This window comes from Jaculus jaculus, chromosome 9 (genome assembly GCF_020740685.1).
Source record: "Jaculus jaculus isolate mJacJac1 chromosome 9, mJacJac1.mat.Y.cur, whole genome shotgun sequence".
Lineage (NCBI taxonomy): Eukaryota > Metazoa > Chordata > Mammalia > Rodentia > Dipodidae > Jaculus > Jaculus jaculus.
The window spans coordinates 16,252,718-16,280,104 of record NC_059110.1 but is presented as its reverse complement, the minus strand read 5'-3'; the positions used below and the strand labels follow the sequence as shown (position 1 = coordinate 16,280,104).

The following is a 27,387-nucleotide window of genomic DNA, read 5'->3' as shown; positions in this document are numbered from 1 at the left end:
ACAGAGAAGAAGAAAAAACAAACCAAAAAAAAAAAAAAAAGAGGGACTAGTTTGAAAGAGAAAGGGATTCAGTGAGGGGGGAGGGATAGGGGAAGAAAGACAAAAGAAGATGGTGGGCGGGGATTATGATCAGGGTACATTGTGTATATGAATGGAAGTTGTCAATATAAAAATTTTTTGTTTGTTTTTGTTTGGTTCGATATGGCTGACCTGAAATACACTATGGAGTCTCAGGGTGGCCTCAAACTCAAAGGGATCCTCCTACCTCTGCCTCCCGAGTGCTTGGATTAAAGGCATGTGCCACCACGCCTGGCTCAATATAAAGTTTTATTTATTTTTATTTTTTGTTAATTTTTATTTATTTATTTGAGAGTGACAGACAGAGAAAGAGGCAGATAGAGATAAAGAGAGAGAGAATGGGCACGCCAGGGTTTCCAGCCCTGCAAACGAACTCCAGATGCGTGTGCCCCTTTGTGCATCTGGCTAACGTGGGTCCTGGAGAATCGAGCCTCGAACCGGGGTCCTTAGGCTTCACAGGCAGGCACTTAACCGCTAAGCCATCTTTCCAGCCCTCAATATAAAGTTTTTAAAGGTAATGTATTACATATCCTGCTCCTATGAATGGGAGTGGCATTCAAAGTGTCTTGGCAACTAAATGAGCAACAGCCAAGTAGAACAGAAGCTCCAGAGACATCTGAGGAAGGCTAGTTTCTCTGTTGATAGACAATCCTATACAACTATCTAGAGATGGCTAAATTCACTAGGCCAGGAGTGGGGGTGTTGTACTTAACATCTGGATTTACTATTTATTATTATTTTATTATTATTATTTATTATTTAAACTATATTTAATATTGTCCAGATAGAAGACAAATAATATTATCAGATATTACAAAGGATACTCTAGGTTAAAAAAATTCTCTCTTTTTTTTTTTTTTAATTTTTCGAGGTAGGGTCTCAATCTAGCCCAAGCTGACCTGGAATTCACTATGGAGTCTCAGGGTGGCCTCGAACTCACGGCAATCCTCCTACCTCTGCTTCCTGATTACTGGGATCAAAGGCATGCACCACCATGCCCAGCTAAGATTCTCATTTTATATCCATAATTTAAGAATCCTATTTCATTCTCTTAGGTTTCTTCTTACTGACTAGCTTGTGAGATTTAGGGATAATGCCAACTTTTTTTTTTTTTTTTTCCATGGTAGGGTCTCACTCTAGTCCAGGCTAACCTGGAATTCACTATGTAGTCTCAAGGTAGTCTTGAACTCACGGTGATCCTCCTACCTCTGCCTCCCAAGTGCTGGGATTAAAGGCATGTGGCACCATGCCCGGCTTGTAATGTCATCTTTTTATAGGAATATGTCTGAAGTGTTTTCTATCTCGTCCCTAAGCAACCAAATTGGTGGAGCTATGGTGTTCTTCCATTTGGTCAAGTTTTCTGTCCACCACTCCTCCTCTTTCCCCATCCTGTCGTTCTCTGGGAGAGAGAGCGCTAGGTCTCTTCTTCATTCTTCTTACATCACAGTCAGTATTATGTATCACCAAACCACTTAGCAGTGTGCTGAATGCCTTACACTGTGTTCTGTTAATCCTCCAACAACTCTGCGAGGCAGGGACAGTTACCATCCTCATCTCACCAATGAGGAAATCGGGATCCAGATGGATAAGAACCATCCCATGGTTGTCAAGTTTAGTGGTGGCTTCAGGATTTGAACTGTGGCATATATAATTTCCATTCTTACCCACTATGCCACAAGTATGCCTTTTCCCTTAAGAGTGTCCTGCCTGGAAAGTGTGTGAAAAACAGAGCCGAGGCCGAGAGACGGTAGGCCACTGCCCAAGGCACCGTGACACCTTGTGCCGTGGGAGAGGAGAAGATCCCTGCTCTGGAGTGACGGGAACTTTGGGTGCTACCTCTTCAGGGCTCATACAGCCTGTGGGCGTCTCGGGCGCGCTGCACTCCCAGCTACATACCTGCTTCTGGAGCTGGGTGCTCCCTTCTTCCTGGGTCACTCTGGGACTCAAAAATGAAAGTCTTCTCCTTTCTCTTCTTCCCTGAGGAAGAACCAACTGTGGAAAGTAAACAGATGTATGACTCGAGAACTGGACAGGAAAATGTAGTCTCCTTTACTTTGTTTTTTACTTTATAATTTAATGTTTTATTAGCAATCTCTATGCATACAGACGACATGTCATGATCACAACCCTCCCGCCATGCTTCTCCTCTCCCCACGCCTCCCCCACAGAACCCCTTCTTCTCAACTAGTCTCTTTCTAAAAGTATTTTATTTATTTGAGAGAGAGAGAGAGAGAGACAGAGAGAAGAACAGAACTCCAGAGCCTCTAGCCTCTGCAAACGAACTCCAGACACATGTGCCACCCTGTGCATCTGGCTTTACATGGGTACTGGGGAATCAAACCTGGGTCTTTTGGCTTTGCCAGCAAGCACCTTAACTGCTTTCGAGGTAGGGTCTCACTCTGGTCCACAGGCTGACCTGGAATTCACTATGGAGTCTCAGGGTGGCATCAAACCCACAGCGATCCTCCTGCCTCTACCTCCCGAGTGCTGGAATTAAAGGTGTGCACCACCATGCCCAGCTACCCTCTCTTCTATTTTGATATCATCATTTTTCCCCTCTGATTATGCAGGTCTTGTATAATTAAGTGTCAGCCCATGTGAGGGTATGAGCACCACAGCCACTTTGTGTCTGGAAGACAGTATTACAAAACACTTCTCCCCTTCCTTTGGCTCTTACACCACCTGCTTATTGGTGGAAACCAGAACTTTGACTTAATAACATATTTTTTGTTTAACTTTTCTGTTTTGTTGTCTATAACATTGAAGGAAAATATCCACAGAAATCATACCTTATATTTTTTTTAAGGTTTAGACAGACTGTATTAGGTTAGGAGAAAGTACACAGAGCTCCTGCCACAGGGAAGGCAGGAGAGGTTAGGGAGCCCACGTGGGAGGAGGGGTCCCCTCCCCATCTCTGTCCAGCAGAGCTGAGACGAGGGGCTTACCAGAGCAGGGACCTGGAAGTTCAGAAGTGAACAGCAAAAAAACAGCATACAATTCTTATCTCCAGCTGCTAGGAGCCAGGCCGTGACTTCCCGCCATTTCCCATCTAGCCATTTACAGCATTTGTGTCTTTACTACCGGGATGGCGTAACACTTGAGTTGATAGGGTTACTCTCATGCTGTGATGTCATTTCAAGTGGGTTTCTGAATATTATCATGCTTAATGGTAAGCACTATAGAAATTATCTCTAAGTGAAACATTTATCTGAAAACCTAAAACAATTTCAAATCATCTTTACTTACATGGATGGCATTAAAAGAAATGTTCATAATTCCAAGACAGTTTAAAGGTTGTATTTAAAATTCTTTGGTAATTTATACTGAGCAACTTAAAAAAATTTTTTAAAATTTTTTTAAATTTTTTGTTTTTATTTATTTATTTGAGAGTGATACACAGAGGAAGAGGCAAATAGAGACAGAGAGAGAGAGAGAGAGAGAGAGAGAGAGAGAGAGAGAGAGAGAGAACGGGTGCGCCAGAGCCTCCAGCCACTGCAAACAAACTCTAGACGCATGCGCCCCCTTGTGCATATGGCTAACGTGGGACCTGGGGAATCGAGCCTCGAACCGGAGTCCTTAGGCTTCACAGGCAAGTGCTTAACCACTAAGCCATCTCTCCAGCCCTTTTTAAATTATTTTTTTCTGAGCAACTTTTATGAGTTTACTAAGCAGAAGGAAGGGACTACCCATACAGAATTTCCCTATTCCTGAACACTCCACACTCAGCCACTCACCCTATTCGTCATCCGTGTCAATCAGTCTGTTTCTCACCCCTGAAACAAGCATGGCCATGGCCTCTCTGTCCTCACCACCGCCATCTTGGGTCTTAATGCCACTGACTGAGCACAAGAGCCTACTACAAGCCTCCTCCAGCTTTCCTGTGTTCAGACTATCCACTAAGCAAGCAAGTACAGTGCCTCGGTAGGGTCCATGGGTCTTCCAGGGCCTCACAAAAGTGATTTAATTCATTCTGTTTTTAAATCACAAGGCAACAACATAATAAGTGATGAATATATAATAGAAAATTCAGCCTGGAGTATATTCATCTTTATACCAATAGAGTCAAAAATTAGTATTTTTATTTTAGCTTTGCTTTTATACAAAAAGGAGCTTATGAAGGCAAAACTGCCTGAGGCCCAAGAAAGTCATGAGGCAGTTGGGGCTCTGCTCCCCCTGAGCTGCTAATGCTTTCATGGGCAGGGCTTAGGGGAGCCCTAGCTGCTTCCTGCTTTACAGCCAAGTGAGCTGTTTCTGAGCACACTGTGAGCATCATTGCGTGGTTGCCACGGTGGGCCGGCATGACTGCTCAGCTACATGCTGGCTTTCCATTGAGCAGCCTGGCAACCTTGGCTAAGTTCTTAACTTCCCTGCGCCTCAATGTTTGCCTCTATAAAGGGGATGAAGAGTTCTATACATCACAGGGCTGTTATAAAGACTAAAGGAACACAGAATGACAAGCACTTAATACATGGAAGCCATGGTTATTTTTATTTATGAGAGAGAGAGGAGGGAGGGGAGATAATGGGCATGCTAAGGCCTGTTGCTATGGAGAACAAATTGCAGATGTATGCAACACTTTGTGCATCTGGTTTGACATGGGTACTGGGGAATCAAACCCAGGCAAAATCCTGGGCTGGCAGGCTTTATAAACAAGTGCTTTTAACTGCTGAGACATCTCCCCAGCCCTCATGACTATTTCCAATCAGAATACACTTCAACCAAGCTTTCAGATTTGCAGAACTCAGATAGGCAGTGGTCTCTAAGGATTCCTCCGGATATACTGATTTTCTTATATTGTGCTGGATTCTGGGAAAGGCAGTTCTGAGAGTTGTCTTGTACACGTCTCTAGTCTAGGAAGTTACTCTGTAAGCATTATAAGCAGCTTCTAGAATAGGAAAGCATGATTTAATTTGGAGAAATAATGTTGTAGCCTACTGATCTCATTACTTTTTCATGGACAGCAGTTTTTGAACATACAGAAGTAGACCAGAGTCCTGGACTCAAACCCCAACAATAAATAACTTAATATCCCTAACCAAAATACCTTTTATAGTAATATGAAATCAAGCTGGGTGTGGTGATACACGCCTTTAACTCCAGCACTCAGGAGGCAGAGGTAGGAGGATCGCCATGAGCTTGAGGCCACCCTGAGACTACATGGTGGATTCCAGGTCAGCCTGAGCTAGAGTGAGACCCTACCTCAACAAAAGAAAACAAAACACTCCCAAGATAATAACATAAAGTCAAATGTGCTCACTGTATTTCCAGAGATAAGCTAACCAATGAAGTGCCGGCACAGTGAGCCGAAGAATCCATGGAAACACAGCAGGAACTCTGCAGCTCCCCACAGGAAGCATCCATTCTCACAGGTCTGAGGTTCAGTCCTATCTCTTAAAGAATTTGGCCGAACTACTGTGCTACAAATATACTGTCAAGGTGCCAAACTGAGCCTATGCAAATGCCAAGACATCACTTTTCTAGCATTCTAGTGCTGGAAACCAGATTTCTTTCCTCTAGCTAGCTACCATTCAAGAGGACAGCCTTATTAATGAATGGCTTGGACCACACAGAGAACAGACCTCCACAGCTGCAACCACGTCCAGCAACAATCCAGCCATTGTGTTCTTAGGTGCTGAGCAAACACAGGCCACACTGGAGCTCTGTGTTCCCCGAAGGCCTGGGGCTCAGAGTGTTCTGAGTATGTATCCGCTTGTGTAACCAAACGTTTGACATGCCTTTCACCTTATTGCTAGTAATGTGATTGAACTAAGTCACCGCGAGGGTACATCTTGTGTTGAAATATCAGTTTTAAATCTTTGGAAAGAGCCTCATACAAGACTAATTTTATTCCCGTAAGAAGAACATGAGTCTTACTCCTCTCAACCCTTAGAAGCATTACGGTAATTTTCACCTTTTTCAATGTAACTGGTTGCTGTGTAAAAGTTTTTCCCAGAGAGCACATAGACAACAGACCAAAATGCAACTGCACCACTGGGGTGACTCAAAACTCAAAGCCAAAGTGCTGAGACATGACAGTGGAGTGTTCAATACTAAATGACAGGTATCTATCATACCCTCCAAAGGCTCAGAGACCACTGTGGAAGAGATGGCACAAGGATTGCAGGAGCCAAAGGAAGGGAGGCATGCTAAATACTGTCTTCCAGACATAAAGCGTCCTGGGCATTCATGACTTCAGTGGCTGATGCTACCTACACAAGGCCTGCATAATAGGAGAAAGGAAATGATGATATCAAAATAGAAGAGAGAATAGTTGGAAAAGAAAAAGGGATTCAATGGAGGGGTGAATTTGTCATCACGGCCTCCAACCACTGCAAACAAATTCCAGACACATGCACCTACTTTGTGTTTCTGGGTTTACGTGGATACCGGGGAAATCAAACCTGGGTCATTAGACTTTGTAGGCAAGTGCCTTAACTACTGAGCCATCTCTCCAGGCCCCATAAGTTAACTCTTTTTCTTTTTTTCCAGAGGTAGGTTCTCACTCTAGCCCTGGCAGACCTGGAATTTATTATGTAGTCCTGGGCTGTCAGGCTGTTGTTGAACTCAGTGACCCTCCTATCTTTGCCTTCCTACTGCTGGGATTAAGGGTGTGCGCCAGCATGCCTGAGCCCATAAATTAACTGTTAATTTTTCATCAGTGCTGCGGATTGAATCTGTGCTCTTTTGAATGCTAGATAAGCGCTCTGACAATGAACTACATCCCAGGCCTTCTTGTGATCATCAGTGCTAATGTCAGGACTATTTTTTTTTTTTTTTTAATTTTTGACCAGATTCCTCATTTGAATTTAACTGTTTCTATCTTTTGTGGACATTCCCTTGGCAGTCGTCAAACATAAACTTAACTCAGCCACAATGAACACTAGAAAATGAGGGTTCCCCATGGAGAACCTACTTCCCAGTCCTTACCTGGGATGATAGGAATGCGCTGAGGCTCTGCGACCCCTTGGGTGGAGTGATTCCTCTTCTCGGGGCGTGCTAAGGAAGCTGGATGGCTCGGGGCAGTGGCTCTCTGGGGCTTTTCCAACCAGGGACCCCCAGCATCTTCACTCAGCCCCGTAGTTCCTGGCTGAGCAGAACTAGCCTCCTTGTGGATCACCATCTTGCGGTCAAGGCCCACTGTAATGTTGGAAGAGCTCAGTTACTTGATGGATTTCACTTAGCTAAAATCCTACATTGGTAGTTGATTTTCAATCGTGGCTATTTGGGACTCTGCACAGCCCCTCAAACTCTTCTGCCTACTTTTCAAATGGGTGATGCGTTCGCTGTCCTTCCAGTAGCTTTCCTAAGACAAAGACCACATTTTAAACCTCAGGTTGGGTGCTTGCGATCCTTCCTCATATAAATGCTTTGCTAAGCTACTCTCTGCAGCTTTTTTCTCTGTGTACTTTTCATATATGACCTTATAAGACTGACTTAGCCTCATCCTATTGTGTCATAAATGTTCTTAGAAAATTATCAAAACAAGATGGGCATGGTGGTATATACTTTTAATCCCAGCACTAGGGAGGCAGAATAGGAGGATCACCATGAGTTCAAGGCTAGCCTGAGACTACATAGTAAATTCCAGGTCAGCCTGGGCTACAGTGAAACCCTACCTTGGAAAAAAAATTACCAAAACAATGCCAGGTGTGGTGTTGGCACAAGCCTATAATCTCAGCACTTGGGAGGCTCTAGCTAGTAGATTCCAAGTTTGAACCAGCCAAGGCTACCAAGCAAGACCGTCTCAAAAATAATTATCAAATCAAAATATTAATTTACTTCAGTTTTTTTAAAGTATATTTGGGGCTGGAAAGGTAGCTTAGCATTTAAGGCACTTGTCTATGAAGGCTAAGGACCCAGGTTCAACTCCCCAGAACTCACGTAAGCCAGATACATATGGTGATGCATGTGTCTGGAGTTCCTGTGCAGTGGCTAGAGGCCCAGGCACTGCAACCTCCCCCCCCCACACACACACAAAAAGGCATATTTTACAACCTTTTTTTCCCTCCTTTTTAGAGGTAGGGTCTCAATCTAGCTTGAGTTGACATGGAATTCCCTCTAGTTCCAGGCTGGCTTTGAACTCATGGCAATCCTGTCTCCTGAGAACTGAGATTAAGGTGTGTGCCACTATGCCCAGCTTTTATGCAACTTTTTTTTTTATGTAGCCCAGGCTGACCTGGAATTCACTCTGTAATCCCAGGCAGGCCTTGAACTTACAGCAATCCTCCTACCTCTGCCTCCCAAATTCTGGGATTAAAGGCATGCACCACCACTCCCAGAATTATACAACATTTTTAAAATGGAGGAAAATCTTGTAAAAGTTGAAAAAGATGAGAAACATATGCAACACCAAAATTTGACATTTGCAATTTAGGGACTCAGTGAGCTTTTTCATATCAAGTTAATCCTAACACAAGGCAGAGGAAGAACACTGGGTTCCGGTTTTGTTCCGAGAACACAGCATGCCTAGTCCACCCCTCCCAGCCCCTTGCCTGACAAGGCCTTGCGGTCAACTTACAGTGTTGACAGAAGTCTTCGTCAGACCCATCAGGACACTGCCGCACTCCATCACAAGCCAGGGTGATGTCAATGCAGCAGCCGTTGTCACAGAAGAAATGGTAGCGTGAGCAGACATTTGAGCACCCTGTTTGTAAACAAATGTCACGTCATGGACAAGGCAAGGCCTCCCATCAGGAGGAGCACATGATGGTAAGGAGAAGGCAAATGTGAGTAAAGTGGCATGGAGAAGGAGGAGGAAAGCCTAAAGGAGAAGCAGGTTCTGGAATGGTTACAGGATCTCCTCCTGAGCCCTTGACTGAACGCTTGGGAATCCCCAGGGCTCTCTGCCTGAGACCTGTTGTCAAGGAGACGCACAGGAGCAGAGGCTCTGACTCCCCTGCCACCCAGACTCCAGTGTGCCCCGCTCCTCATGTCCTCCCCTAGCCATCTCTCATTTCTGTCACTAGGGCCTCTTCTTCTGGCCATTTATTTCTCCTCAGTGGAGAGCCTGTCACCATTCGACCATGTTTTAAAACAATACCATTTTCTATATCCTGTATCTTGCGTTCCTGTTTTCTGTGAAAACTTTTTACTGAGATTACCTTGCTGCTGTTGAAGCCTATTTGCGAATGACCGTGTTTTTGGTGCTGTGAAGAACACACCAATTTGTAGCGAATGGCTGGCATGAATGTATTTTCATGAAATATGACGTTTTTCCTTTCTGGAACTTTTAGGTATTTTTTTTAGATTCCTACAATGCAATTCATAAGCATTACAAGCCTTTTATTTTATTTTATTTCTTATTTATTTATTTGACAGAGAAAGAGGGAGACAGAGAGAGAATGGGCATACCGGCCACTGCAAATGAAATGAACTCTAGACGCATGTGCCCCCTTGTGCATCTGGCTAACATGGGTTCTGGGGAATCGAACCTGAGTCCTTTGGCTTTGCAGGCAAATGTCTTTTTTTTTTTGTTTGTTTTTTTGAGGTAGGGTCTCATTCTAGCCCAGGCTGACCTGGAATTCACTATGTAGTCTCAGGGTGGCCTTGAACTCACAGCAATCCTCCTACCTCTGCCTCCCAAGTGCTGGGATTAAAGGCGTGCGCCACCATGCCCAGCTTGCAGGCAAATGTCTTAACTGCTAAGCCATTCCTCCAGCCCACAAGCTTTTTTAAGTTTATTTTTTAGAGACAGAGAGAGTGAGAGTGGATGCACCAGGGCCTTTAGCCACTACAAATGAACTCCAGACACATGCGCCACCATGTGTATCTGGCTTATGTAGGACCTGAAGAATCACACCTGAGTCCTTAGGCTTCACAGGCATGCACCTTAACTGCTAAGCCATCTCTCCAATCCCAGATTATTTTCTTAAAGGATATATTTTGTTTTGCATCCTTGATGAAGCCAACTTTACCAGACTGACCTACGTGACAACTGGGTAACTCTCAGGCACTGGTAGTAAATATGGAAAGTATCCAGACCACTAGAAGTCCCACAGCTTTACAGGGACAGAACTGACTAGATGGTTCTTTTGGGGACAGGAGAGTGGCAAATTTTATGATACTCCACTGACACAGTGGCTGAGTATGGTCCATTCAGCCAAATGACATTGTAAGACATGTATTTTATTGAAAAGTAAACTACAAGGTTGGAAAAGGAGTCCATATGGGTTCAAGGCAATTAGAAGACATCTTGATCTGGGAGGAAAACATCAAGAAAAGAATTGAGCCAGACATTGGTGGCGCACACCTTTAATCCCAGTACTCGGGAGGCAGAGGTGGGAGGATCGCCGTGGGTTCGAGGCCACCCTGAGACTACGTAGTAAATTCCAGGTCAGCCTGTGCTAGAGTGAGACCCTACCCCCAAAAAACAAGTATATATAGTTGTCACATTTCACATGCATGGCATGAAAATCCCAAGAACCTAAAGGTTTTCAGATGGAGTCATATTGATAATTTATCCATTCTGAATTAGTGGTCAGCAAACTTTTTTGACTCATTATAGAGCCGGCATCTCAAATGCACTTATACATAGTATGCAAGTGTCACTATTCTATTATGCTGTATACCTTATCAGACATACTGAGAATTTTCATAAGATTGAAAAATAATAACTAACATCTCAGCAGGAAGGGCAGGTCCTATCTGACTGCTGTTGTGGATCATACTGCAAGTGATTTCTAACTTGCTTCTGAATAGATTATTTTTCCTTAAGCCTGCAAAAGGTGTGAATAATTATAGATAATAATAAACATTTTCAAAGTCAAACCAGGTTACAATCCAGTATGCCCACTTTCCTGGTTACCAAGGGAAGCACCATTTTGGGGTCACTTATAATAGCTAGGTCATCAGTTTTAAGATCAATGATATAATACAGGTTACAGAAACATCTATCCCCACCTGTTTTCACTGTGTGTGAGGCTCATCATTCACTTTTCTTCATAGCACATTATCCAATACAACGAAGAACTGATTCCAGGTAGGAATAGTGCCCCTCTCATTCCTTTGCATGTTGTATAGCCAGTAAGATACACAATCCTACGCCACAGCGGCCTTCTGGGAAGTGAGTCACACCACTCTCTGCCACCTTCGTTACAACTGGCACTTTACCTTTGGACACTGGAAATCTGGCTCGAGTTAATAAACCAGAGCAAATCAAGGCTGGTGAGGCGCCAGCCATCTGTTCATGTCTACAGAGCCCTTCCTCCTGTGTCACACACAGGTGCCCAGGTCGTACAAAAGAAATCTCTTTCCAATTTCTGATGACAGATGATTTGAATCTTTTTCTCAAGAGCACTTTCCTCCCAGAATCAGCACTTAAACTTGTCCCTGTCTTGTGAGCTGAGCTTCTCATGAGTCCTGCCCCAGGCCAGCTACTGAGGCTTTCAACGTGCTGACACTAGCCGGCTGGCTCTCCTGCGCAGCTGCAGTGTACCCCGGGACTGTCAAATCCAGACAGCAAGGTCTTGATACCACCTGAGACTCGTGACGCGTGCGTGGGCAGGTTTGGCATCAGGCCTATCTCTGTGAGTTATCCCTCCTTCCTCACAGAAAGCTGAAACCTTTGCTGGACAATCTCAGCCATCCACATTTCTACGTTTCTATTTTTTGAGACTTGAAACTCACTCCATAGCTCAGGCTGGCCTTAAAACTCGATCCTCCTACCTTAGCTTCCTAAATGCTGAGATTAAAGGTGTGACCCACCATGCCCAACTCATTGTTTGTTTGTTTTTTTATAGAGAGAGAGAGAGAGAGAGAGAGAGAGAGAGAGAGAGAGAGGAGAGATAGAGAACTGGTGCGCCACAGCCTCAGCCACTGCAATTGAACTCCAGACACTTGTACTACATAGCGGGCATGTGTGACCTTGCACTTGCCTCACCTTTGTGCGTCTGGCTATTGTGGCATCTGGAGAGAAGAACATGGGTCCTTAGGCTTTGCAGGTGAGCACCTTAAACATTAAGCCATCTCTCTAGCCCACATCCAATTTTTTTTTTCAAGGCACATCTAAATTGCTTTTTAATATTTTATTTTTATTTATTTATTTGAGAGAGGGAAAGAGGCAAAGAGACAGAGAGAGAGAGAGAGAGAGAGACAGAGACAGAGAGAGAAAGAGAATGGATGCACCAGGGCTTCCAGCCACTGCAAATGAACTCCAGATGCATGTGCCCACTTGTGCATTTGGCTTATGTGGGTCCTGGGGAATCGAACTGAGGTCCTTTGGCTTTGCAGTCAAGTGCCTTAACCATTAAGCCATCTCTCCAGCCCCACATCTAAATTTTTAATACTACTTATGCAAATTACCAAGGTTGCCAAGTCCTTAAGATTCTAAAACCTCTAACTTTGTAAAAATTTATTTCCAATGTGAACACCTATTATTCTTTTGTTGTTGTTGCTATGAAGCTCAGGTCCTGAGAACTTGCCATACAACCCAGGCTGACCTTGAATTTTTTTCTTTTTAAATAATTTATTTATTTGAGAGAGACAGAGAAAGAGGGAGGGGGGAGAGAGAGAGAGAGAGAATGGGTGCACCAGGGCCTTTGGCTGCTGTAAATGAACTCCAGACACATGCACCACCTTCTGCACCTGGCTTATGTAGGTCCTGGGGAATCAAACCAGGATCCTTTGGCTTCACAGGCAAATGCCTTAACTGCTAAGCCATCTCTCTAGAGGTTTTTTTTTTTTTTTTTTGAGGAAGGGTCTCACTCTAGCCCAAAGTGGCCTGGAATTCACTGTATAGTCTCAGTCTGGCCTCAAACTCACAGTGATCCTCCTACATCTGCCTCCACGATGCTTGGATGACTTTGAATTTTCTATCCTCTTTCTTCAGCTTCCCCAGTGTTGGAATTACAGGTATGTACCACCATACCTGATATCCCTCTGGGTGTGTGTGTGTGTGTTTCTTTCAAGGTAAGGTCTCACTAGCCCAGGCTGACCTGGAATTCAGTATGTAGTTTCAGGCTTGCCTCAGACTCCCAGTGATCCTCTTACTTCGTCAGCCTCTCAAGTATGTATGTATGTATATTTGCAAACAGAGAAAGAGAGACATACAGAGAGAGAATGGGCACACCAGGGTCTCCAGCCACTGCAAATGAACTCCAGCTTATGTGGGTCCTGGAGAATCAAACCAGCATCCTTAGGCTCTGCAGGCAAGTGCCTTAACCACTAAGCGCTCTCTCCAGCCCTGTTATCTGTGTTTTTGATGGAAGACTCGACCGCTATAGTAGAAGCAAACAGTCATATTTCAATTCCCGTGAGCCTTAGTCTGCAAACTGCTGGCTTACTCACCATCCACATCTGAGTGCTAGATACCGAGTATTCAAAAAGTCTGAGCTTTACTGCAAGTCTGATGAGCAGTGAGTAATGATGCTGGGCCTGGAAGCTTCAGGAGGGTGAGGACCCCATCGACTGAGTGCACCCCTCTATCTCCAGTGCTTAGCTCAGTACCTATGCACTGCAGTTGGAGAAAATATCCACTGACCAAGTAACAGGATCCTCATGTGGACAACTCAGCACTTCTCTCAGAGTGAACTGTGCAGACTTTCCCCTTTCATTAGTCATATACCAAAATCCAGACTATGGGTAATCTTTTTTAACTTGAGAAACTAATCTTAGAAATGCAGATGCTTGGGAAAATAAGTATCACAGACAAATGAAATTGATGAGTTTTACATTGTGTAATGGAATGTGAGTACTAGCATGTATGTTTAAAATTATACTAGGGCTGGAGAGATGGCTTAGTGGTTAAGCGCTTGCCTGTGAAGCCTAAAGACTCCGGTTCGAGGCTCAATTCCCCAGGACCCACGTTAGCCAGATGCACAAGGGGGTGCACGCGTCTGGAGTTCGTTTGCAATGGCTGGAAGCCTTGGCGTGCCCATTCTCTCTCTCTCTCTGCCTCTTTCTCTCTCTCTGTTGCTCTCAAATAAATAAATAAAATAAACAAAAAAATTTAAAAAATATAATTAATACATATGTAAAATTACATTACTGTATCTGTGTCAAGTATCCATGAAAACTTTTAAGTGCTACATTCCACCTGACCCATGTTCTTTGCATATTTTTTTTTTCTTCTTCTTCTTTTTTTTTTTTTTTTTGGTTTTTCGAGAGGTAGGGTTCCATTCTAGCTCAGGCTGACCTGGAATTCACTATGTAGTCTCAGGATGGCATAATTTAGCTCTGCTTTTGTCTGTACTAGTTAGCTATGCTCTTTTTCTTTATTAACTTTGTTACTTTTTTTTTTTTTTAAGTTTTCCAAATTAGGATCTCACTCTAGCCAGGCTGACCTAGAACTCACTATGTAGTCTCAGTCTGGCCTCAAACTCACGATGATCCTCCAGCCTCCAGAGTGTTGGGATTAAGGATGTGTGTTACCATGCCTGGCTGCTCTTAAAATTCTAAGATGCAGGCGAGCATCTTAACTGCTAAGCCATCTCTTCAGTCCTCTTTTAGCAATTCTGAGTATACATTACTATGAGTCATAGTAAGTACAGGACACAGTAAGTCCCTGACACCATTCCTTCCATCTAACTGGAACGTGGATTGACGTCGGCATTATGAATGACCCCAGCCCCTCGTGACCATCACCCTATATACTCTGCTGTTTCAGCTGCACTCTGAACACACGCACCAAAGCGACTCTCTAGGGGCTGGGGAGACACCTCAGCCCGTCAGCAAGGCAAACATGAGGGCCTGACTTTGATCCCCAAAAATCCATGTCAAATTTCTGGGAGTGTTCGTGCATACTTGTGATCCCAGTGCTGGGAAGATGGGGATAGGAAGGGTTCCCAGGAGTTTGCTGGCCAGTTAGTCCAGCCTAATCGGTGAGTTCCAGGCCAGTGAAAGACCCTCTTGGATAAACGGTAGATGGCAGTTTGGGGGAATGACACCTAAAGTTGTCCTTCCTTCTCCATATGAACACACATACAGATGCATGCACACCTGTACACGCACGTCAACACACACACACAAAGATCCTCTATCTTCGGACAAAAATCTCTTGTCTCCTAGAAAAGCCAAACACTGTCGTTACAAAGTAGTGAGAAAAGATGGCATATTGGCTCCCAGGGTTTGGAAGCTCACATTCTATGCTCATGCCCAGGGAAGATTCCAACCGGTGCAGCCAAATTATCCAAAACATAAAGGAGCGCCTTTTTGCTATTACCTGTCTAGTCAAAACTTGTCATTCAACCCATGCCTAAAATAAAGTGGAGCAGCCCATGAAATGAATGTCAAACCCCAGTCTGACCTCTTTCTCCCTTGCGTAGCTGGGCTTGGCTGGCCATGGGGAACTCAGGGAAGGGTGTTCTTCTCACCTCCCGTGGAGGGGGTCCTGGGATGCACTGTCACCGACACGTTGTCGGAGCTTCTCTGACCCCCAGTGTCAGTCACGGTCAGCTGCAAGGTGTATGTCCCTTCCTGCAGGTGGGACAGCTTCAGGGCTCCTGGCTGAGGCACCTGTGACACAAAGGGCATTGGTCACATTTAGTGCGGAGAGCTGAGCACAGGGTCCGCAGCAGCAGAGTCCATGAACCTCCTCTCCGGGCCCTAGCTGCTCAGTACTAAATCCCACACTCCTGTGCCCTCATTTTGAACCCGCTTTTGGCTGGGTGAGCTGACAGCACCCTTGACCGGCCATCCCTCACCTGCTCTCGGCACCTCCTCCCCACGCATCAGACTCAACACTGAGTGGCTTCCATCTCAGCTGGTGACTTCATCCGCACTGAGGACAAAGCCAGGCCCATGGTCATGGCCGTTCCACCTGCCCCCTTCCTGGGCTTGTCTGTGTCCACTGCTTCCTGTCTCTCTAGTCCTCTGGCCAATCCCACCTCACGGGCCTTTGCTTTCCTTCTATGGCTTTCAGAACTTCTATGACTGACCCGTCAATTGACTTCTCTTCCAAACAACGTGGCCATTACTATGCTGAACTTTCACCCTAAAAACCGCACAGGTGAGTCACACGTCCCCTGTGCTCCAGCTCCTGGAAGCGCAGCCTTGCTTCCTGCCCACCCAGGCTTAACTCCTGCACTGCGCTCGCAGCTTTTGGCTCCTCACATCCTATGTAGCTCCCACCTACTGGCACAGTGGCTTTCTCAACACACCCCTGAAACTGCAGGCTCAGCTCACTAACAGACCTGCAACAAGCACTTCACTGAGAAGGTCAGCAGTACTTAGACTTGAAAAAATAAAGCTCTTTTTAAAAATGATTGTGGGAGCCGGGCGTGGTGGCACCTGCCTTTAATCCCAGCACTTGGGAGGCAGAGGTAGGAGGATCACTGTGAGCTTGAGGTCACCCTGAGACTACAGAGTGAATTCCAGGTCAGTCTGGGCTAGAGTGAAACCCTACCTCAGAAATCCACCAAAAAAAAAAAAAAAAAAAAGTGGGGCTGGAGAGATGGCTTGGTGGTTGAGCACTTGCCTGTGAAGCCTAAAAAGGACCCCAGTTCAAGGCTCGATTCCCCAGGACCCATGTTAGCCAGGTGCGCCAAGGGGTGCGCGCACCTGGAGTTCTTTTGCAGTGGCTGGAGGCCCTGGCACACCTATTCTTTCTGTCTGCATCTTTCTCTGTCTGTCACTCTCAAAATAATAAAAATAAAAAAATATTTAAAGAAATGAATGTGCAGAAAAATGGGTGGACCTGGAAAGGATTATACTAAGTGAGGTAACCCAGGCCCAGAAAGCCAAGCGCCACATGTTCTCCCTCATATGTGGATCCTAGCTACAGATGATTGGGCTTCTGCGTGAGAAGGAAAATACTTAGTAGCAGAGGCCAGTAAGTTAAAAAGGAGATATAAAGGGAAGAGAAAGGAAGGGAGGAGGGTACTTAATAGGTTGATACTGTATATATGTAAGTACAATGATTGAGATGGGGAGGTAATATGATGGAGAATGGAATTTCAAAGGGGAAAGTGTTGGGGGGGAGGGAGGGAATTACCATGGGATATTTTTTTATAATCATGGAAAATGCTAATAAAAATTTTAAAAAAAGAAATGAATGGGTGTGGGGGGAGTGCATGCATGGCATGGCATGCATGTGGGGGCGCAGGTACTGTCTGTGCTCACCTTCGAGACAGGCTCTCTTGGCCCTGCAAACAAGTCTGGCCTGGCACCTGCAAAGTCTCCTGACTCCACCTCCCATTGCTGCAGGCACATGGGGATCACAGATGTGTGGGCCACTTTGAGCAGCTGGCTTTATATGGGTGCTGGGGAATTGAACCCTGGGCTGGCAGGCTTTCTAAGCAAATGCCTTTAATTTAACCAATGAGCTACCAACCCCAACTTTTTTTTTTTAAATAAGTGCTCTTTCATTGTATGTAACAAAGTTGATCAGTCTGGTTATTTTGGCCCGTTTCCTTGGCCTCCGTTTTTGTCTCTAGGCTCACCTAATCATCCCTTGCCAAGGCCCTCACATTAACCAGGGCTTCCTCCCCACCCTCTGCTTTCTTCCTGGTATTCACATGCAACTTCCGGGCCATGGCAAGAGCACCAGCTTCTGGGGGCCAAGTGCTGTGATGGTGGAATCACATCTGGGTATTTGGCTCTCCTCAGCTTACTAACAATTCTACACATTAACTATATCCTGTCTTCAAAAATTTCTGCTTAACTGAACAAGCGTGGACAGTGTTTCCAGCGTATGGATGCTGGCCACTATGCATTCCCTTACGTGGATGCATCAGCGCACTTTTGACTTGACAGAGAGCTGCCCTATTCTAACAACCATCCGCGTGCTTTGATGTATGGAACCCCAGGACTTGGACTCCTGTACATCCCTTTGGCTTAGAAGACCTTTCAGTCCCAGCCATGCGTCCCAGCAGAGCGCTTTAGAGGCAGTGTGGGGGACACAGTGATGCTGCAATCTGTGCTGCAGAATCATACCCCAGAGTTCTCGTTAAGTATGTATTTCTGGGCTCTGGCCTTGGAGCAAGTCAGGGAGTCTGAAGAGTGTGTTGTAGGATTCCACACTTCATAAGCACTCCTATTTTCTCCACTGTTTGGCTTTTTAAAAAATTTTATTTACTTTCATTTGAGACGGGGGGGGGGGGCCAAGAATGAATGGGCACGCCAGGGCCTCTAGCCACTGCAAGCAAACTCCTGACACGTGTCACCTTGTGTATCTGGCTTACGTGGGACCTGGAGAATTGAAGAACCTGGGTCCTTAGGCTTCGCAGGCAAGCACCTTAACCGCTAACCCTTCTCTCCAGCCCTCTTTTATTTTTTTTGAGGTAGGGTCTCACTTTAGCCCAGGCTTACTTGGAATTCACCATATAGTCTCAGGGTGGCCTCGAACTCACAGCAATCCTCCTACCCCAGCTTTTGAGTGTTGGGATTAAAGGCACATGCCACTACACCCAGCCTGTTTGATATTTTTCTTCTTCCTTTTAATTTCAAGCTGAAAAATTTTCTTTTGAGTCCTGAGAATGAAACCCAGGGCCTTAGGCACACTATGCAAGCAACACCATTGTGCTGTAGGCCCAGCCCACCTGGTTTACATAGACAGGGAAATGACACCACCACAGAGTACCATGCTATTACATCACCGTAAAGCACATCCACACTGAGTGGCCTCGGCAGGAGACAGTCAGCTCAGCCCAGGGCAGTGAGAGTGGATATGAGCAGAAATGGTCAAAATTCTGGGTGTTGAGTTTCTAAGATGGGTAAGGCAGCCACAAAGCTCCCTCCACCTGACACTGAAAATGAGCAGCACCAGCCCCCAAGCACCGAAGACAAGGTGAAGACAAAGGCACCTTTTAAACCAGGGTCCTTTAAAAGCAAGACCTCGTCTAAATCAAAGCAGAAAGCCAAGGTAGTCAAAAGGGCAATGAGAGCAAAAGGAACCCCAACACGGAGCTTAAAGAGGAAGTGTCCCAGAGCCGAGACAAGGACAGCCAACTAAGGACAGGGAGGAGTCCAGAAAAAAAAAAAAAAAGCCAGTGATGACAGCTTTATGGAAGGTAAGGCCAGTAGAAAGCCAGAAGAGAGCAAGATGATGGAGTCCTCTTCCACCAATGACATGGAGTCTCAGGACGATTAGGCAAGCCCTCGGGACCAAGACTGCTGGGCAGCAGTGTATTGTGCAGACAATGAAAATAAAATCAAACTCTCAGGAGAAAAACACATTCTGGGGACTGGAGAGATGGCTTAGTGGTTAAGCACTTGCCTGTGAAGCCGAAGGACGCTGGTTTGAGACTTGTTTCCCTGGGACCCATATAAGCCATATGCACAAGGAGGCACATGTGTCTGGAGTTCGTTTGCAGTGGTTGGAGGCCCTGGTGTGCCCATTCTCTCTGTCTGGCTCCCTGCCTCCTTCTCTGTCTGTCACTCTCAAATAAATAAATAAAAATAATTTTAAAAAGCCACATTCTGGGAGTACAATAACCCTACCGAGGAGGGCCCTCAGGGAAATGGGGACTGGGAGAGGGGAGATATAAGACTACAATCTAGGTAAAAAAGATTTAAAAACTTATGGGTGTATTTCCAAGGTAAAACAAGTGAAATTTCCTATAATATCTATTAACATTTTCTTGTTATTTTGTGTGTGTGTGTGTGAGTGGGATGTATGGGGAGGTGTGGGTCACAGCACACATGTGGAGGTCAGAGGACAACCCCAGGGTGATGGTTCTTCACTTCCACCTTGAGACAGGACCTCTTGGCAAGGCCCGTCCAAAGCTTCAGCATTCTCTTGGCTCCGCCTCTCACTGCTACAGGTGTGTCAGGATTACTGATGTGAGCTCCACTTTGTGTCCTGACTTTACGTGAGCCCTGGGGATCAAACCTGGGTCAACAGGCTTGCAGAGGAAGCACCTTTCATCCCTGATCCATCTCCCCGGTCCTCTTGATAAAGTTTAACATGAACTGTGAAAGAACAACTTTGACCTGTTCATGTCATTTTTTAAAGATTAAAAAAAAAAAAATTTGCTTATTTTTTAGTATTTGAGAGCAAAAGAGAGAGAAAGAGGCAGATAGATAGAGAATGGGCACACCAGGGCCTCTTGGCACTGCAAACGAACTCCAGATGCATGTGCCACCCTGTATATCTGGATTACATGGGTCCTGGAGAATCGAGCCTCGAACCAAGGTCCTTAGGGTTCACAAACAAGCACTTAACCCCTAAGCCATCTCTCCAGCCCAAGATTTTTTTTTAATTTAAATTTTATATATTTTGGGGGGGCATAGAAACAGACATATATAGAGATAAGAGAATGGGTGCGCCAGGGTCTTTGGCAGCTGCAAACCAACTCCAGCTACATGTGCCATCTTGTGCATCTGGCTTATGTGGGCCCTGGGGAATCGAACCTGGGTTCTTTGGCTTTGCAGGCAAGCTAACCATATCTCTAGCCTTGCTCAAGTCATTTAAAAAATATTTTATTTAAAGGCCTCTAGCCACTGCAAATGAACTCCAGATACATGCACCACCTTGTGCATCTGGCTTGTAGGTGCATTAACTACTAAGCCATCTCTCCAGCCCTCCTGTCTTTCCACTGAAGGTCTAAACTTTGTTTGGTTTCAGCCTGATTTTTGAGTCAGGGTTATTGCTTCCAGGGTCAGCTGTTCAACCCAGGCTCTATTGTAATGAAGTTATTTTTAAATTGTAAGAAGCCTGTATTTTATTGATGAATTTCCAAAATTATCTTTTTTGGGGGAGGGGGTCTCACTGTAGCCCAGGCTGACCTGGAATTCACTATGTAATCTCAGGATGGCCTTGAACACACAGTGATCCTCCTACCTCTGCCTCCTGAATACTGGGATTAAAGGCGTGTGCCACCACACCTGGCTCCCAGATTATTATTATTATCATTATTGGATGCTATCTTATTGTCCTTGGCACTCTCTCTCTCTTTCTGCTACCCTGTTTTCATTTTAGTCATCACTTAAGGGAACCTTCTTAATATTATGTCAGTGTGGCTGTGCCTTCAGGCATTGTAACTACATGACAGTGAAGAAGGTTTAACATCTCTTTGAAATGAACAACAAAGGACCCGGGCCTTCTTTGCCAGCTCCCTAGCTTGAAGCATTTGTGAGGAAAGTGATGAGCAGCTACCGGCCACAGACACTGCTACAGCCAGAGGTTTCAATTCTGCCATAGATCAGAGGATGGAAGTAGCTCTATGCAGGTTTATGTTGCCAGTAAATATAAATCTGAAATGAGTATGCTACTAGGTACAGAAATAAATGCATTATTGGATTTGTTAATAGCCACAGGGATGAAAACATCCTATTTAAAATCCTCTTTTCTCCAAGGTGAAAGGCAATTGCATCTATGCATGGAAAAAATGTATCTCATCTGGGGGAAACCATGTGCATTATTATCAGTTTTCCACACCTTACAAAGGCTAAGCCTCAAGGACCCACTAGTCAACCTCAACTTCTCACAGAATGATGCTCAGTGGTGTCAGGTTTTAAGAAAGATGTGCAGCTAAGAACAGTAGATGGCCTGGAAATAAATACAAAGGCTTTTCTATAGAATGAGAATATATGCTGAATGTTTGTCCAAAGAGAGGACCTAGTGCTAATGCACAGAAGTACTGAGGAGGTAAGAACTGTTTGCCCAGTGAGGAGAACTGGGAAATAGCTTCATAAGATATGATGTTTAGTAATGAGTTTTGCACCTGACAGGAAACAGATGGTTCCTTGAAGGCATATTGTATGGAAGAGTTTCTGGTTTATATGACAGACAAGTAAGCTGCCAAAAGGCCCAATTCTAAGACTATGAAATCACTGAGTAAAACCAATGTACTTAGTGTTATGGGATGTTCTCCTCTCTCCCTTTCTCTCTCTCTGGTTCCAGTAGAATATAAGTTGGTGTTTCACACCTCATCCTCTAAGGAGAGTGGTCTGGATGAAGTTTATGTGCCTTAGCCAGGAATGCTCCTGTCTAGAGAGGGTCCTGACTTGCTTCATGACTCAAGACATCTTATGTGTAGGCACACACTACAGAAATAGCTCATTGCCATCTGCAGTCACCCCAGCTGTGCCAAGGTGAGGCTGATGGAGAACAATGGGGAACACTAGGGCAAGAGTGCCCTGTGCCATCCTCACGCTCACGGTGGTGGCAAGCAGGCTTAACTACTGTGTACAATGCTTCTCATCATATAAAGAGCCATCGTGTTCCATTGTTACCTTTCTCTTTATCTTTTCTCTTTTTCTTGTTTCTGACTTTTTTTAGGTAGGGTCTCGCTCTAGTCCAGGTTGACCTGGAATTCACTATGGAGTCTCAGGGTAGCCTTGAACTGACATCAATCCTCCTACCTCTGCCTCCTGAGTTCTGGGATTAAAAGCGTGTGCCACCATGCCTGGCCCTCTTTATATTTTTTCTAAAATTATTTACAGAGTAAGTGAGAAATAGGCAAAGAAGCAAAGAGAGAAAGAGAGAGAGAATAGGTGCACCAGGGCTTCTACCCACTGCAAACAAACTTCAGATGCATGTGCCATCTTGTGCATCTGGCTCCCATGGGTACCACGGAATCAAACCTGGGTCCTTAGGCTTCAGAGGTAAATGTCTTAACCACTAAGTTAACTCTCCAGTCCTCCCTCTTTATGTTTTGTGGTTTTCTTTTAAACTTTCTACCTGGATCGTTTTTGTTTGAGACAAGATCTTACTTTGCAGCGCAGATTAGCCTTGAATTTGTGATCTTTCCCCAGTCTCCTGAGCACTGGAATGATAGGTATGTCAAGTATTTTGTCCCGCCATACTTGGGATTAAAGTGCTGGGATTAAAGGTGTGTGCCACCATGCCCAGTTTATATTAAAAAAATTTTTTAAAGTAACTTGAGAGCTGAAGAGATGACTTAGTGGTTAAGTGAGCTTCCTGCTCAAGCATGAAGGCCTGAGACTACGTGAGCTCGAGTATCCAGAACACAAACAGCTGGGCATGGCCATGCACCTCTGCAACCCCAGTCATGGGCAAGTGAAGACAGGAGAATTGTTTGGATTGCGAACAGCAAGCCCCAGAACCAGTGAGACTCCGTCGTAAGGAAGAATAGGTGAGTGATGGAGGGAAACACGTGATGTTCTTCTCTGTCCGCCACAGCAGGCTATGCGCGCCTGCACACGCAAATGCACACACGCAAATAAAAAAGTGATCTCAATTACTGAAACATGGTAAAAGTCTTTTTCCCTTGTAGTATTTTGTCAAGAAAAACCAGTAAGGGGCTGGAGAGATGGCTTAGCGGTTAAGCGCTTGCCTGTGAAGCCTAAGGACCCCAGTTCGAGGCTCGGTTCCCCAGGTCCCACGTTAGCCAGATGCACAAGGGGGCGCACGCGTCTGGAGTTCGTTTGCAGAGGCTGGAAGCCCTGGCGCGCCCATTCTCTCTCCTCCCTCTATCTGTCTTTCTCTCTGTGTCTGTCGCTCTCAAATAAATAAATAAATAAATTAAAAAAAAAAAAAAAAGAAAGACCAGTAAGAATGTGGCAAGCTTCAAAATAAATAACCAAGATCACTGTTTACAAAGTAAAAGGGGTAATTTCTAGAATAAACCTTTTTAGGACAACTGATTTCATCATTTCTCCATTGTATGTCTGCTCTACTTGTTTACAGGCATCTGCAGAACACAAGAGAAAGACATTACAAAAGAGCGCTTCTGGGCCTGGAGAGATGGCTCAGCACTTAAAGGTGCTTGCTTGCAAGGTCTGATGGCCTGAGTTCCATTTCCCAGTACCCACATAAAGCCAGATGCACTAATATGGCACAGGCACCTTGGAGTTTGTTTGCAGTGGCAGGAGGCCCTGGTGTGCCCATCTCTCACACATTCTCTCTCAAATAAAAACAAAAAAAAAATAAAAACAAAAGACAGAAACATCAGTTTTTGCTAGCAAGGATGACATGAATTACCTTCATGTCCACTGATGGGTCACCCTGCAGCAGTGTCCACTCATACTGGACAATAGCGTGGTCATCTGTGCTCTCACGGCCATCCAAAATCACTTGGTCTACAGGAAGACGCAAAACCACATCCTTCCCAGCCTTGCTACGTGGAGGTTCATCCTTGTCTAGAAAACAGCATTGAGAGATGAGAAGGTATTTTTTCTTTTTCTTTAATATTTATTTACTTGAGGAGAGAGAAAGATAATGGGCATGCCAAGGCTTTTGGTGCTGAAAACCAACTCCACATGCACAAGCCACTTCATGCACTTGGCTTTATGTGAGTACTGGGGGAATGGAACCCAGGTCATTATGCTTGCAAGCAAGACCTTTAACCACTAAGTCATCTCTCCAGTCCAAGTCCCTGTTTTTTCTAATTATGAAGAGAGGTAACTTGTCTGAAAAACAGATTTGGTTCATAAGAGAATATTTGTTGAAATTAATCTTCCTATTAATTTTCATTGTGCTCTCTTTGAATAACCAACAAAACATCAATGTGTTATGACAATATAATTTATCTATCACGCATGTGAAAGAAGAAATATGGAGTGTTAGCTATTCACAGTAGCTGTGGACAACTAGAAAATTAAAGAAAGAGCCAGTGTGGTAGTGCAAAGCCTTTATTCCCAGCATGTGGGAGGATTGCTTTGAGTTCGAGGCCACCCTGAAACAACATAGTGAATTCCAGGTTAGCCTGGGCTAGAGTGAGACCCTATCTCAAAAAAAAAACCACAATCAAGGGCTGGAGAGATGGCTTAGTGGTTAAGCACTTGCCTGTGAAGCCTAAGGACCTTGGTTCGAGGATCGATTCCCCAGGACCTACGTTAGCCAGATGTAAAGCTGGGCTTGGTGATGCACGCCTTTAATCCCAGCACTTGGGAGGCAGAGGTAGGAGGATAGCCATGAGTTCAAGGCCTCCCTGAGACTACATAGTGAATTCCAGGTTAGCCTGGGCTAGAGGCTAGAGTGAGACCCTACCTCAAAACAAACAAACAAACAAACAAACAAAAACAGAAAATCAGGGCTGGAGAGATGGCTTAGTGGTTAAGCGCTTGCCTGTAAAGCCTAAGGACCCCAGTTCGAGGCTCCATTCCCCAGGACCCACATTAGCCAGATGTACAAGGGGGCGCATGCATCTGGAGTTCATTTGCAGTGGCTGGAAGCCCTGGTGTGCCCATTCTCTCTCTCTCTCTCCTCCTTTCTGTCACTCTCAAATAAATAAATGAAAATAAGCAAAAAATTTAAAAAAAAAACAACAGAAAATCATCACAGTCATTTGCTTTTCTTCAGATGAGCTTTAGGATATGGTTTATGAATGTAGAGCACCCTCATTTCCTCTATCTTGACCTTGGCTGTATTAGAAAAAACTGAGATCATGTTTCCTTTTCAGTTCAAGTCCAGGTCAATTAAATTGTAAGAGGTATTGTGAAATAAGCCAGAGCTTAATCCTCCAGACAGTCCTCAAATAACCAAAGAAAAGGAAAAGGAGTGTGCCACTACTTAACAATGGTTGACAAGCCAAAGAACACGCTAGGTGTAATTTTGAGTCTTCATGTCATGTAAGATGTGCTATGTGAAACATCTGGGACAACTGAATCCTTTCGAAAATAAACACCGCCGCTAAGACGTACAGAGGTGGCCTAAGACTTGCACCAATTTAGACTGCGTATGTCAAGGTGGGGTTTCATCTATGAGATGATAATGTGAGCTTACCTCGCTCACAACTCACGGCTAAAAACACAATCTTCCTGCTAAGACCTTCTGAACCTGTACCATGTGGTATGCAGCATAGGACAAACAGAAATCCAAAAGGACACTGGCTGGGTATGGTGCAGCACGCCTTTAATCCCAGCTCTCAGTAAGCAGAGGTAGGAGGATCGCTGTGAGTCTGAGGCCAGCCGGAGACTGCATAGTGAATATTCCAGGTCAGCCTGGGCTAGAGTGAAACCCTTCCTCTAGCTGGGCGTGGTGGCGCACACCTTTAATCCCAGCACTTGGGAGGCAGAAGTAGGAGGATCACCCTGAGTTCAAGGTCACCCTGAGACTACATAAATTCCAGGTCAGCCTGAGCTAGAGTGAGACCCTACTTTGAAAAACCAAAACAAAAAGGACCCTGAAATATAATGAGGTACTACAGTGGGGCCAGATGAAGGAAGGCAAGAGAGGCTTAGATATATGATATATGGGTAAAAGCCATCACGTTCATTTTGTTTTTCTTTTTCACACTGCAGAGTCAACATTTTAAAACTGTATCACTTTAGGAAAAAACTCATCTGTGACTTAAATATGGTCATCATTATTTTTGGTGTGTGTAGTTTAGTCTCCATATGATGTGATACTTTAAAGGCATAATAACTTCAATTTGCTCTCAGTCTCTGTAGTAGTCATGACAATCTGCTTGCTGAGGAAGAATCTAGGCTCAGAGGGGCCCAAGATAACACACACTTTGTGTGGTAGTTTGAATATAATCGTGTAAATGTATGGCTCCTTACACTCAGGTGTTTTATGAAAAGCGAGTCTTCAACTTCAATCCTTACCAGGCAGGCAGATTCCTGCTATGGGGGGCAGGACACTGGGGTGGATCTGAATTGCGACCTACAAGTATTATAGGGAGCAGTTTGAGCCCTGGCATTGCACTGGTTTTTTTTTTTTTTTTTTCCTCTTTGCCTGAATTTCTTTTTTTTTTTTTTTAACTTTTTTTCCTGACTTATTTTATTTATTTATTTATTAGAGGAAGAGAGAATGGGTGTCCCAGGGCCTCCAGCTACTGCAAATGAACTCTAGACTCATGCGCCACCAAGTGCACCTGGCTTACATGGGAACTCGAGAATCGAAACTGGGTCCTTTGGCTTTGTAGGCAAGCGCCTTAACTGCTAAGCCATCTCTCCAGCCCTGCTTGGATTTCTGAAAGAGAGCCAGCCTCTTCTGCCACTGAAGGGACTTCCCCCGGATCTTCTTTTTTTTTTTTGGTTTTTCAATGTAGGGTCTCACTTTAGCTCAGGCTGACCTGGAATTCTCTATGTAGTCTCAGGGCCTTGAACTCATGGAGATCCTCCTACCTCTGCCTCCTGAGTGCTGGGATTAAAGGCGTGCGCCACCCTGCCTGGCTCCCTGGATCTTTAAACTGAAATAATTCCCTTCCTCCCATAAACTGTGTCTGTTTGAAGTTCATCCCAGAAACGTGGGTGGCAGTGAGTGGTCTGCTGAGGAGACAGCAGAACTAAGCCTAATGGCTTTGATTTTTCCCTGACATGCAAGAGGGTGATGTCCCAAATTCTAAACAGGGAAACTAGATTTCAGGTTAGTCAATAAAAACAATATAAGCTCTGGAAGGTTATACTCTCAGCTCTCCTGTGGTGGTTTGATTCAGGTGTCCCCCCTCAACTTAGGTGTTCTGAATGCGAGGTCCCCAGCTGATGGAGACTTGGGAATTAAAGCCTCCTGTACAGTTGGGGGCC

The 27,387-nt window shown here is 44.8% G+C and overlaps 1 protein-coding gene across 1 annotated transcript in view; it reads right to left on the bottom strand.

Annotated features, from left to right (window-relative positions):
* Positions 1-27,387, bottom strand: part of Lrp11 (LDL receptor related protein 11) — a 36,083-nt gene that overhangs the window by 5,028 nt on the left and 3,668 nt on the right. Inside the window, exons 2-6 of the mRNA XM_004651299.2 lie at positions 23,900-24,057; positions 15,387-15,528; positions 8,597-8,722; positions 7,006-7,215; positions 1,975-2,070 (exon numbers count right to left, since the gene is read on the bottom strand). Of these exons, the coding sequence (XP_004651356.2) occupies positions 1,975-2,070; positions 7,006-7,215; positions 8,597-8,722; positions 15,387-15,528; positions 23,900-24,057 (732 nt within the window). The remainder of the gene's footprint in view (positions 1-1,974; positions 2,071-7,005; positions 7,216-8,596; positions 8,723-15,386; positions 15,529-23,899; positions 24,058-27,387) is intronic.